This window comes from Mesoplodon mirus (genome assembly GCF_964341445.2).
Source record: "Mesoplodon mirus genome assembly, chromosome: 12".
NCBI lineage: Eukaryota > Metazoa > Chordata > Mammalia > Artiodactyla > Ziphiidae > Mesoplodon > Mesoplodon mirus.
Window position 1 is genome coordinate 47,486,585 of NC_138988.1, and position 14,122 is coordinate 47,500,706.

Here is a 14,122-nt window from a genome sequence, read left to right on the forward strand (position 1 = left end):
CTTCGTGGATCATGTGTCTGATGTTGTATCTAAAAAGTCACTGACATACCTTAGGTCATCTAGGTTTTCTCCTAGGTACTCTTCTAGGAATTTTATAGTATTTTTGTTTTACAATTAGGTCTTTGATCCATTTTGAGTTAACTTTTGTGAAGGGTGTAAGGTCTGTGACTAGATTAATATTTTTGCATGTAGATGTCCAGTTGTTCCTGTACCATTTGTTGAAAAGATTATTGTTGCTCCATAGTATTGCCTTTGCTCCTTTGTCAAAGATAAGTTGGCTATATTTTTGTAGGTCTATTTCTGGGCTCTCTATTCTGTCCCATTGATCTATTTGTCTGTTCTTTCACCAGTACCACACTGTCTTGATTACTGTAACTTTACAGTAAGTCTTGAAGTCCAGTAGTGTCAGTCCTCCAACTTTATTCTTCAGTATTGAGTTGGCTATTCTGAGTCTTTTGCCTCTACATATAAACTTTAGAATGAGTTTGTTGATTTCCATAAAATAACTTACTGAGATTTTGATTGGGATTGCATTGAATCTGTAGATCAAGTGGGAAAGAACTGACATCTTGACAATATCAAGTCTTCCTATCCATGAACATGGAATATCTCTCCATTTATTTAATTCTTCTTTGATTTCTTTCATCAGAATTTTACAGTTTTCCTCATATAGATCTTGTACATATTTTGTCAGATTTATAACTAAGTATTTCATTTTGGGGGGTGCTTATATAAATGGTAATGTGTTTTTAATTTCAAATTCCACTTGTTCATTACTGGTATCTGCTTAACTTTTTAAGTGATTAATGGATGCCTGGAAGTTGACCTACATATATATTCAGAAATGTTTTGCTACCTGAGACCTGTGAGGAGGTAAGCTTTGTGGTTCCATTTGTTATTAGTATTTGTGGGGGTGGAGGGGTGTGGAATCTGTTAGGTGTTTAGCTAATTTCAATTTATTATAATTTATCAAATTCTAACTATTTTGTGGATAATATAGTGGAGGGCAGGGATAAAAAAAGAAACAAAATTCATTTGAACATCCAGGTCCGTTCTCCCAAGAGTCCATTCAGAGTAGAAGGTGAAAAGAATACCATCTTTCAAAATAGTTCAGTGTGAAAAGTTTAAGAGGAAAAAAAGATAAAGTTTGTCCTTAGCACAGTTCTTATTACCATGTTGCCCTCAAGTCTATTGCCGTCATATAGAAAACCACATTACATTTAAATTGTACAGTAAGGTCATTTGACTATTATATTTGCTATTTATGTAGTAAATAGTAGATAGTCTAAACCCTATCTACTTCAAGAAAGGATTTAAGGAGTTCAGTAAAAGTTAATTGGCACAGTAATAGACATATATAGGGTAATCAAAATGGAGACCAGATACCCTCTAGAGAAAGATCATTTGTTAAAAAAATAGAACTGATGAGACAATTATTCAAACATCAAATTTCATTCTGGCTTCTTGGTAGCCAACTCAAAAGAGATAAATAAAGTGTTTATTTGGCTCAAAGTATATAACCAAAATAAAATTGGATCTGTTCCATAAAAATGACATGTGAAGTTTTAGATTTCTAAAACATATTTGGCAATAATTAGTACTTTTAATTAACTATTATGTACATGAATATCTCAGTAAATAGTCATTGTTAAAAGGAATGTCTTGGGACTTCCCTGGTGGCGGAGTGGTTAAGAATCCACCTGCCAATGCAGGGGACACGGGTTCAATCCCTGGTCCGGGAAGATCCCACATGCCACGGGGCAACTAAGCCCGCATGCCGCAACTACTGAAGCCCACTTGCGCTCTAGGGCCCGCGCGCTGCAACTACTGAGCCTGTGTACTCTGGAGCCTGTGCACCACAACGCAAGATCCCGCGTGCCACAACTAAGACCCAATGCAGCCAAAAACAAGTAAATAATAAATTTTAAAAAAAGAAAAAGAAAAGAACTCATGTGGCACTCACTGCTTTCAAAACTTTTGTAGATTTCAAACAACCCACAAGATTTTACACTTTGGTTTCTGTCTTATTTCTATGGTATCTTCCATACACAAGAATCTCAATGCTACTGTCACTGTATACGTGGGGGATTTGTGTCCATGTCAGTGCTCTGGTGAATAATAAATCCATATCTTTTAAAAAGGTTATGTCCAGGAAAGATATTTCCATACTGGTTTCTCTGCTCGAGAGCTTTATCAGGAGGTGAAGCAGTCAATGCTTTGAGGCCATTCTATTTTGCTGTACATCCAGATTTCTTTGGACAGCACCCCAGGGAAAGGGTAAACAATTATTTTTTTACCTTTTAACATTTAGTCTATGTTTCTGTTTAGTTTATTTACCTTTGCTACAGTATAATACAGAGAGTTCTATAAATTGGGGTTGTTTTGTCATGGTAGAATAATCAGTGCTTTGAACTATAGATACTGAAAATTGAAACAAACTATTGTTTTATTTTAATGAAAGCTGTCATGTTTTATGCAGGCAATAAAGATATCATGTAAACTCCTTAGAGTATTAGTAATCATTTTCTGTACCAGGTTTGAAGGTAAAATTGAGGGTTTGAAGGAAAATTTAAGGGCTCTGATACCCTGATCAGTCCTTTTTTTTAAGGTTGGTGCAAGGAGAGTTTTTCAGTGCCCAAATAGTTTTTCCTTATGTTGCATGCTTCTGGTCCACTTCCCTATATCATCAGTTAATGTCTGCTCAAGGAATACAAACTCATGATGAACTTAGTTAGGAAGGTCACTATTTTTTAATGTTAGATAATATATTGCAAAGCCAGATGCTATGGAATAATTTCATTGGTTCCTTTTATCTTCCTTAACACTGACACCTGGTTTAACATGAAAAGGAATTTAAAACTCTTGAAAATTAGAACATTATTGTGTTGCTTTTCCCCCTTTTTTGGGGGTGGGGGGCATGCCTTGTGGCTTGCACTATCTTAGTTCCCCAACTAAGCAAGGAGTCCTAACCACTGGACCACCAGGGAATTCCCTGTATTGCTTTTTTCTACTTGCCATGGAAAATAAATCAGTTTTGCTTCTTTGCTTTAGGAAAATATTCTGTTTATGATAGTTGATATATATATATATAGGCTATTCGAAGTCAGATCCTTTTTAAGTAATTAGTAAATTGAATCAACAGAGAAATACTACCTTGGAGATGTAATAATTTAATACAAATTATTGGGGATGTCATAAATTAATACAGTTTAATTTAATGTTTAATAATTTAAAGTTTTTAAATCCAACGTGTGAGGAAAAATTAAGCTTAGTACTAGGTGACTGGTTTTCCTCCTCTACCAGTGTACCTTTTTTTTTTTTTTTTTTTGGTGGTACGCGGGCCTCTCACTGTTGGCGGCCTCTCCCGTTGCGGAGCACAGGCTCCGGACGCGCAGGCTCAGCGGCCATGGCTCACGGGCCCAGCCGCTCCACAGCATGTGGGATCTTCCCGGACCGGGGCACGAACCCATGTCCCCTGCATCGGCAGGTGGACTCTCAACCACTGCGCCACCAGGGAAGCCCCCCTTTTTTTTGCTAAAACTTCTGTGTTCTATAAAAGGTGAACTCAGCAGGCTTGGGTTGCTTTGTTGCAAAGAAATGCCTGGCTTCAGTACTGGCCCTTCACTGCCTCCTGGGAGATGAGCTCTGAGCCCCTGGGATATCCTTGCCTGATAAGAATGTTTTTGTATGCCAGGGCCTTGGGCCACACCAGATAGTTTATGCTAACAATGTATTTTATGGTGAATGCCTGTTTTCTCATGTCTGAGGCCCTCTGGGGAGGCTGGAGACTGAATAGCTATGGTCAGTCATGTGGGCATGTAGTGCCCCAGTACAAGCCCTGGCCCCCAAGGCTTGGATGAGCTTCCTTGGTTGGCAGCACTTCTCATGTGTTGTCACACATCCTTGCTGGGGGCTTAAGCACTGTCTGTACAACTCCCCTGGGAGAGAACAACTGGAACCTTGCACTTGGTCCCTACGGTACTCCACCTTACATGCCTTTTCCCTTTGCTGATGTTAATCTGTATCCTTCTGCTGTTATAAACTGTAACTGTGAGTATAACAGCTTTTCTGAGTTCTGTAAATCCTTCTAGTGAATCATCAAACCCCCAACACAGTATAGCTGAGAGCGGTATATTGTAATAAATTCAACAAACAAAAACAAACTGTTCCTAATTTCAGATCACACTGTGTTTCTGAAAAGAGACCTATAGGGATAAGAAGCACAGTTATTATTTATGCCATTTCTTGGAGCTCTTCCTTCACTAAAAGACATTTCTTTTTCACTTAACAATACATCCTAGAGATCACTCTGTGTACATTCCTAAATACCGTCTGTGTCATATTCTTTCCCTTTTTTTTCCTTTTGGCTGTGTAGCACTCCATTGAATGAAGATACCATAATTCAACCAATCTCTGAAAGGGCATTTTAAGAGCCCTTTATGTATAGAGAAATTAGCTCTTTGCTATGAAATAACTTGCAAATTGGGGAATTCCCTGGTGGTCCAGTGCTTAGGACTTGGTGCTTTCACTGCGGTGGGCCTGGGTTCAATCCCTGGTCGGGGAAGTAAGATCCTGCAAAATGCACAGGGTGGCCAAAAAAGAAAAAGAAAAGAAAGAACTTGCACATATTTTCTTCTACTCGGTTTTTATCTGTAAACTGCTTAGTGTGTGTGTGTGTGTGTGTGTGTGTGTGTGTGTGGTTTTTTATGTGTTCTTAAGTTTTTAATGGAAGTATAGTTGATTTAAAATGCGTTAATTTCTGCTGTACAGCACAGTGATTGTTATACATATATATGTATTTATATTCTTTTCCATTATGGTTCATCACAGGATATTGAATATAGTTCCCTGTGCTATATTAAGTTTTTAAATTTGTTTATGTAATTGGATTTATCAATTATTCATTACCTGGGATATTCAGTCATAGTTAGGCTTTTTCCACGTCTAAGTTATAAAGAAACTCAGCCATGTTTTCTTCTAGTACTTATGTGGCCACACTTTTTTTACATCTCATCCCTATGGAGTTACATGTTGTGAGGTGTGGATCCAATTTTATCCTGTACTGAGGAGCTATGAAATCCCACCATTTTTTAATACTAAATTCTTAAATACACTCAATAATGTGTTTAAAAGGCCGGGATAGAATTTCTGATGTTTCCTTGTTCTATTTTGTGTATAAATGCCTCTTAATATTTTTTTCCAGGAAGTCAATGAAAATTCTCTTAAGAGATTAAGTGCCTACTTAGAAAACCTCCAGAAACCAGGTTTCAAGTCTTTGAAACCAACCCAGCTTATGTTTTATGTAAGAGAAACAGACCAGAACTCCTCTGATGGCCAGGAACACTTCAGCACTTCCGGTACGTTTCTTATTTCACATGTGTCCCTTGCAGGCTTAGTGTGATGTGTCAAATCTGTCTAACGTTGCTAGAAGACCTTTGGATTGAAGCCTTGTCATAGAAAATAATATCATTTAATTGCATGTTTTCCTGGAGTTAGATTCTGTTCCTGGTTGCATGTGTTTGATGAGCCATTTTTTATGTTTAAACTTTTCTGACTAGAAAACTGAAGTGTTCCTATTTCTTCCCTTCCTATTTCAGTGCTGTTTTAAGTATTAAATGTCTATATAACAATTTATATCTTTAAAAAATATAGCCTACATCCTCTAATTTAGTCCTCATAGTACCCTGTGAGGAAGGTAGAATTTGCCCAATTGTAACTTAGTAATGTCCCAGGACCATGGAGACAGAATAGGGGTCTTGAGCCCTTTAACTCTAGCCTCATGCTGTTTCTAAAATCTGATCAGTCCTCATGTACAGCCTCTTTTATCCTTTGTCACTGCTTTAGCCATGATCCAGTGATCCTTTAAACTAAGGATGAATGTGGGTCTGTCCATCCTTTTCATGATCCTTGAGGAAATAACTTTATTTTTAGAATGAACTTTAAAGCAGTTTAAAGATTTACTAAGAGCTTTCTGTGAACTAATGCTAAAACAAATAGCTGTCGTCAGCTCTGGCTGAGTAAAGAGAAAAATGCTCTACTTTCAGTTAATGGTTAACTTTGAACCATTTATTAAATAAAAATAGATTATAAAAAATAAATTAGGGCTTTCCTGGTGGCACAGTGGTTGAGAGTCCGCCTGCCAATGCAGGGGACGCGGGTTCGTGCCCCGGTCCGAGAAGATCCCACATGCCGTGGAGCGGCTGGACCCGTGGGCCATGGCCACTGGGCCTGCGCATCCGGAGCCTGTGCTCCGCAGCAGGAGAGGCTGCGACAGTGAGAGGCCCGCGTACCGCAAAAACAAACAAACAAACAAACAAAATTATTAAAAACAAATAAATTAAAAATGGGAGAAAACATACAGCATAAGTGACAAAAAGATAATGTTAGTATATAAGTAGTTCTTAGGAGTCAGAAAGAAAACAGAGCAGCCTGGTTGCAAAAATGGGCAAACACAATGTCTCGGCAGTTCAGGAAATAATACACATATATAGCCAATAAAATACAAAAACGTTTAGCCTCAGTAATCAAATGCAAACCAAATTAAATAGGTAATATTTTCCAATAAAGGATATATGCAATCTGGTACAGGCATTCCACACTATATAGCAGCCCTTACCTTGGATTAAACAATTAATGGAATTGATAAATTAAGAGAGAAACTGAGATTTATTCCTTGACTTACCTCTTCTGAGGATAAACTATTTTTTCGTAACCTCAAATGCAAGAATTTGCATTTTCCTTTTCTCTTTCACTGACTAGAATAATTTTCCTACCAGTATTTCTCACTTTACCATCAATGATTCAATGAAAAAAATCTTTCTTAGTTTGCATGTTCTACATTTTGTAAATCTATGTGGCAGGCATAGTAGGTATCTGAGAATGATTTACATTGCGATGACTTTCATCCGTGGCAAAGATAAGAAAACACATTTCGGCCTTCTGTGGAATGGTGAAAAATTAAAAACAACTTTTATAGTCATCAGTTTTGGAAGTGTTAAATAAATTGTGCTACATTGATTATGTGGATTAGTATAGAGCTACTAAAAAGAAAGAGAATGATGTATACATACAGATAATGGAAGAGTCACCAAGGTTAAATAACAAAAGCAAGTTCAAAGTAATAGATCCAGAATGGTGCAGTTTATATGTTAAAAAGGAACAGTTCACACTGTGGGTGTGTGTTTGTGCAAACACATAAGCGTATATATCATATATAACATGCACACAAAGCACCTAGAAAAGGTCTAGAGCAGTGCTGTCCAAGAGAACTTTCTGCGGAGATGTAACTGTTCTGTATGAGTGCTGTCTGGTACAGCTGGCACTAGCCCCATGTGGCTACTGAGCACTTGAAGTGGGGCTAGTATGACCAGGAACTGAATTTTAAATTTTATTTAATTTCAATCAATTTAATTTTGCCAATAAATAGCCACATACGGCTAGTAGCTACCATATTAGGCAGTGCAGGTCTAAATGCTTGTGTACCTAAATGTTAATAGGGTTACATCTAGTGAAAGTGTAAGGTTGTATGCCTGTCAACAGGAGACTTTTACTTTGTATATATAATTTTACAAGAAGGATGTACTTATATAACACTTGTATAATTTTCAAAACCAATTTTAAAATTTTTTCCAAAGAAAGAAAAAAGAGTCAGCATGTTATAATGGGGAAAATGCTTGGCTTGGTGGCAGCTCAGATTTCAGCCCTCACTTCACACTTCTTAACCTCCTTGAACCTCTGCATCTTCACATTTGAAAAGAGAGATAATAATGGCACTGGTGAGAGTGTTCATTGAAAAGTTATGTAAATTCACCTAGCGCCATGTTTAATACCCAATAAAGGTGCAGGGGAACCAGTATATTTCCTACTGTTGACGTAAGTTAGATTACTACCCTGAGCCCAGTGACTACTTGCATTAAAGTCAGATTGTGAAGTGCTAACTTTTAAAAAATTAGGGAACTTTGAGTCACTCCTGAAAATATTGTCCCTAGCTAGTTGGATGGGGGAGTATGAGGACAGTCTCTTTCAACCGTAGAGAAAATTTGAGATGGGTTTCTGTGACCCCTGAGACTGGATTGGCCCCCCTCCTTGAACCACTGTCGCAGGGCAGCCTGCCCCACCCTCCCCCTACCTCCACCCTCCCCCTTTTCTTTAGTGCTGGACACCCTCTCTGGTGGACACTTGCTCATAGGAGAGCTTTTCCATCCCTTAGACTGTAGAGACCAAATTTATGAACAGCACTGAAAATATTCTCAATCCCCTTCTTGGGCTGGGGTGGGTTTGGTCACTGGCACCAAACTAGAAATGGGAGCTGATAGAGGACTTCATGAAGATGGAGGTAGTGTGGTACAGTTTTGGAGAAGGGATGTAGTTTTCCATTTACAGATGATTTTCCAATAGGATGAATTGTAATCAGTAATGGAGTGTTTTAAAGATTTTGATTCTATAAATGTTGTATGAAAAGAAATGTTTTTCAAGTAAAGCAAATAATCATCTGTATTAACTGTTTGGGGGAATTATATTCTCTAGGATTTCGAGCAGTCAAATTTACTTTGCACACCAGAGATCTGCTAAGCACAGTGTTATATATTCTCAACTCCTGCAGTTTATCTATTGAACATGTCCAAAGCTTGAATACTAATGTGCACTCCCAGCCTCTCAAAGAGGCGAAAAGGATATCTGACAGGCCCATCAAATGGGACAAGTCTTACTACTCCTTTACTGGATTCAAGGACCCTGATGAAGACCTTGAGCAAGTCTGGAGAATGGAAACAACCCTAACGTATGTAAGAGTTTTTATTTAACTAAACTAATTTGTAGTTAGTAGCCCCCACTCACCTCGACTAGAGAAAAGCCCGCATGCAGCAATGAATACCCAACGCAGCCAAAAATAAAACAGAAAAAACAAAAAACATGAGCTAGAAGAGAGGGTCTCAGCCTTGCATGCACTGGGATCAAGCCCATGAAACTTCTGCTTATACCCATTGCTCTAATTATCTCACAGTGTGTCCAGATGAACAAAAACTTGGGAATGTCTGACCTACCTTTTGGTATAGAAAAAAAGTGGGATTGGATAAGTCAAGGCATAAAAGCAACAATGAGAGTTGTTGGACTTAAAGTCAAGAGGTTTTAGAATAACATATTAAAGAAATTCAGGGGCTCCCCTGGTGGCGCAGTGGTTGAGAGTCCGCCTGCCAATGCAGGGGACACGGGTTCGTGCCCCAGTCCGGGAGGATCCCACATGCCACGGAGCGGCTGGGCCCGTGAGCCATGGCCGCTGAGCCTGAGCGTCCGGAGCCTGAGCGTCCAGAGCCTGTGCTCTGCAACGGGAGAGGCCGCAACAGTGAGAGCCCCGCGTACCGCGCAAAAAAAAAAAAAAAAAAAAAAAGAAATTCAGCAATTAGTCTGTGGTTCAGTTGAGTGTTTCACAGGGTACAATTTTGGTCTGGAGCTAGATGTGTAGCCATCATGAAAAGATTGTCCCAGGGACCCAGAACTCAGAGTTAGTCAGCTGGTGAACAATGAAAACAGACTGGAACTGGGAAAAGCTAATTCACCAAGATAAGTGCTATTCCACTGGTTCCTTGTCCAAGCTGAGTATTTATAATTTCCTTATTTGTATGTAGTTCATCCAGTAAAATTCTTCAGTCTTTAATAAAAGTAGACACTCTTACATTATATTATATTACATGTTACTAGATAATGCATTTTTAAGAGTAGGGAACATGTTTTAATCATCTTTCTACTAATCTGCTTTGTAGATTCATAAAACCCAACCAGCATTTTTATTTCACTGAATTAAAGAATTGTTGAAAAAGTGTGAATGTGAAGTGCTGGAGGCTGGGTGTGGAGAACTCAAGGTTTAATATGGAAATGTAAAGTAGTTTAATACAGATGGTAGCAGAAGAAGTGACTCAGCGATGAATGTAGAGGACCATTTTTTTAAAAACAGTGCCTCTGTTAGTTTCATTAGTGTTGACTTAAAAGTATCTGCTGTTTTTAGCAAGAGATAAATTGTCTTAAGGAAATTTTCTGAGTGTACATGAGTTGTGTTACTATGAATTCTTCATTTCCTCCAGAGGGATACTTTGTTTTAAATTCAAGCTCTCATGTTGACAGTTACCAGCACAAGCTCAAAACATGTCATTTTGATTTGTCTACTCTTAAAGAAGATAGCAACATAAATTAAATAGACCACTGTTTTAGAAATTGAAATCAGTGGAAATATAACTGTCTAATTTATTGATCATTATTATCCAAATTCAGTTGTCAATAGCTATGTATTTCGTCAAAGAATGAAGTAAACCCATTCATAGCCAGATAGAACCTTTGTTTTCTTAGGTTTGACAAATGAAATTAACAACAATAAAGCATTACATGTTTTAGCCTTGTTTATAAGAGAGATCTTGCATTCGCTTTAAAACTGTGATTTAAAATTAATATTGAATTATCCTAAATGAAACAGACAGTATTTAGAGTTGCTTACAAAAGAGCTGGAATAGGGCTGTGGCTGGTTCTTGGTGTAATACTGTTTCATATCTTTTACTTCCATATATTTTTCTTGGGCTAGAGAATATTGAGAGTTGACTGGTATCACCTTAAATCTTCCTACTCAAAGCTTCTCTTCTAAAATCAACTGGCTAGAGATTTCTGTTTTGTTTAGTTTTTGATGCTTGTATCAGAGGTGCTTGGGTTATATTTCTTGAACGTTGATATGTTAGTGACTTACCTGAACCAGATCATCACACCTCATAGAGTTTGAGTTTAGCTTATTAGGTATAATTTTAGAGCAGAGGGTCCAGGCTGGGTAGGAAAGGAGAGGACAGCTCTACACTGAAAAAAGGCAAGAAAAGGAATACATACTGCTCTTTGGGCCCTTTGGGTAAATTACAGTATAGACTAAATGCCGCAAAAAAAAAGCTGTTGCCTTTACCAGCATGCTTTAGAGGGCCGATGCCCCGGTTACGACAGTTGTATGAATTTGGAAGATTTCATATCTCTTATTTCCATACCCTAACCTGGTCTCCCTGGTCCAGTGTGTTCACACAGGCCCAGCACCCCTTTCCAATCTTGACCTTTTCCCAAATATGGATGTTGCCCAGTTTGCAGGAACCCTGATGAGGGTTTGTTCAAGGTTTTGTTTTATGTTAGTTTTTCCCAGTAAGGATTCCAGGAGTTTATGTCATCAAAGCCAGAGTGGTGTTTGTATCAGTTTCTTGTTTCAGTTATTAATTTTTTATTTGGCCACGCCACGTGGGACGTGGAATCTTAGTTCCCCAACCAGGGATCGAACCCAAGCCCCCTGCATTGGAAGTGTGGAGTCTTAACCACCGGACTGCCAGAGAAGTCCTAATTTTTTAAATTTGTTATTATTTTGCAAATAATTATAAAATTGTTGAACCATTTGAGAGGTTTCAAACCATATGAATGGAGGAGTGACTGTCCCATAGTCAGGAGATTTAGGGGCTGTAACTTGGACAAAACTTATTCACCACCATGGTCATTTTGGCCATATATGGTTTGTTTTTATTTTCATTCTTGTATTGTTTACCTCATCTTTATTATATATGTAGTTATAGGAGAGGGCGCATAAGGAGCACATGCTGAATTATACAGTTCAGAGAGAACATAAAAATAATTCTGCAAATTTACATCCAGCTGATCTTCACCTGGTTTACAAATTGCATTCACCTGATCAAAATTTAATCTTGAAAGCATGTTATTTCTAATATTTCAGAATGTAATGATAAAAAGAGAAAATATAACAGTTTTATTTAGTGTAAACTTTCAAATAATTTTCCTTATGTTTCCGCAGAGACATGCAGGCTTAAATAAAACACAGAAATTATGAAAATAAATTAGTTGAGTTTTTAAAAACACAACATAGAAGAATTATCAGGTCATAAAAGCTCCATTTAATCATTTTCTTCTTATATCTGGCAGTTACATTTCAATCTACATTTTAGGACATGCTGTGTAATTTTGAATTTCTCAGCAAATTGTGCTTTATCTTACTGTAAAATCACTTTATAGTGATAAAAATGCTATAATTAAATGTCTAATATGTAAGGTTTTCTAATTATATACTATAATAAAAAGAATATGCCAGCCTAAAAAAAATTACAAAATGCTAATTTGTGTTGTAGCTTTTAGTATTTCCATATTTTACATATATTCTCTGATTATCAAATAATTTTATAACTAAAATGTATTGCATTTATAGAATTTGTGTTTGCAAGGAGACAACAGGATCCATTTGTATCTAAACAGAATTATCCCATATGTAATGTCTATCCCACTGAAAAAAACACGTCATTGAACTATAGAAAGACCATTGAAATGCTACCCTGTTAACTACTGAGATATTAGTAAATGTCAGACTTCCATTTTTTCTATTTGAAGTTTTCACACAAAGTTTTATTTCACTTTCATTGTCTAAGCTCTGAATCCTCTTAGTGTCCACAAAATGCCACATTGGACAATTACAGTATTGGAATTATTTCTGTAGGATATTTGTAAATGCTATAATCATGCTTTAACTCATATCATACACTTATTCAGTCTTCTCCTTATTTATAGGCTAAGTCATTGTTTTTCAAATTATAAGTCATAACTTTAGTCTCTGTAACCTCCTTTAATCGGGAATGGTTCCTCAGTGTTTTCTTGTCTTCCATTACCTTGCTGTTATTTTGTAGAATGTCCCTCAATTTGAGTGTTTTGAGTTTATCTGGTATTTCTCATAATTAGAGTCAGGTTATTCATATTTGGCAGGAATACCCAGCAAGTGAAGTGTGTTGTTTCCAATGTTATATAGGAGGCATATGATGTTGATTATCCCATTACTAGTGATATTAACTTGGATCATTTGATTAAGGTGGTGTCTTCCCAGTTTTTTCCCCAGTAAAGGAACTATTTTTCCCTTCAGTTAGTTTCTTTTGAGGAGATGCTTAGGGCTATGTACATATCCTTTGAACACTGAGTTTTTACCCCTTAGCTCTAGTGCTCATTGATGATTTTTGCCTGAATCACATATTATGATGATGGTTGCCAAATGGCAATTTTCTAACTTTATCATCCCTTCAAGCCGGCTCCTATGTCCCCATCATTCTTTGAGAACTCTCTTACTTCCTGGTTCACCAAGGTGTTCCAGGCTCATCTGGACTTTCCCTGGCCCAGTGTTTGATTGAACCATTTTGCCGAGAAGCTCTGGTTCTTTTTAGGAGGGAATGATTTTTAGAAACCAAGATCTGGGTGGTGCATGTCTCAATTGCTACTGAACTTCTCAGTGGCCAGAGCTAGGATACATGTATCTTTGTCTTTATATCTATAGATAGATCTAATATCTACATAGATAGATAGATAGATAGATAGATAGATAGAAAGAAAATGCCATGTGTAGAACCTTGATTTTTATCTCAGTGTTTAGACACAAAACACAAAAATTGTTAAACTAGATCAGTTAAATTTTATACACTAAATGTAAGAATTCCAACAATCAGGTCATGAATATATAATCGTAATGTTATATTTCATTCTACAGTTTACGACATTTGGTCCACAAACCCAACATAGTATGCCATTTGGTAATTCATTTGTCAAAAAATCACCCTTCCTATTAAATAATTTAAAGTAAATTGATTAACAGGTATGAGTTAATAAATGACGAAAAGGTTGAAAAATTGTAATAGCTAATAATCGTGATATAAAGTAAGATATTATTTTATTTCTCACACAGAAAGCAGAAATAAAATCACTACCAGTATTCTTAAAGGGGGAGTAGGAAGAATTATTAATGACTGCACACATTTAGTGAGTCAAAAAAATGTGGAATATAGGGAATTCCCTGACGGTCCAGTGGTTAGGGCTCCGAGCTTCCACTGCAGGGGGCACAGGTTCAGTCCTTGTACCAGAACTAAGATCTCTGCAAGCCCCTCCACATGGCCAGAAAAAAAAAAGGAACATCTTTAGTTAGAGGAAAAGGTCCTAATTCCTTACGCCAATGTGCAAGACCTTTTATAATCTCACACACACACACACACACACACACACATACATGCCTCTCCAGTCTCATCTCACACCCCCCTCCCTCTAGGCATCGTGTGATCTGGGCACGTTGGTTCATCTT

General features: G+C 37.3%; 1 protein-coding gene across 5 annotated transcripts in view; it reads left to right on the forward strand.

Annotated features, from left to right (window-relative positions):
• The window catches only part of TCAIM (T cell activation inhibitor, mitochondrial), a 37,299-nt gene that overhangs the window by 5,579 nt on the left and 17,598 nt on the right, over window positions 1-14,122 (forward strand). For 4 of the 5 annotated variants that reach the window (XM_082639011.1, XM_082639013.1, XM_082639012.1 and 1 more), the window contains exons 2-5: window positions 801-873; window positions 2,142-2,277; window positions 5,204-5,357; window positions 8,527-8,779. In XM_082639011.1, coding sequence (XP_082495137.1) covers window positions 845-873; window positions 2,142-2,277; window positions 5,204-5,357; window positions 8,527-8,779 — 572 coding nt within the window. In that variant the 5' untranslated portion in view covers window positions 801-844. The remainder of the gene's footprint in view (window positions 1-800; window positions 874-2,141; window positions 2,278-5,203; window positions 5,358-8,526; window positions 8,780-14,122) is intronic. The other variant, XM_082639015.1, reaches the window with a different exon arrangement.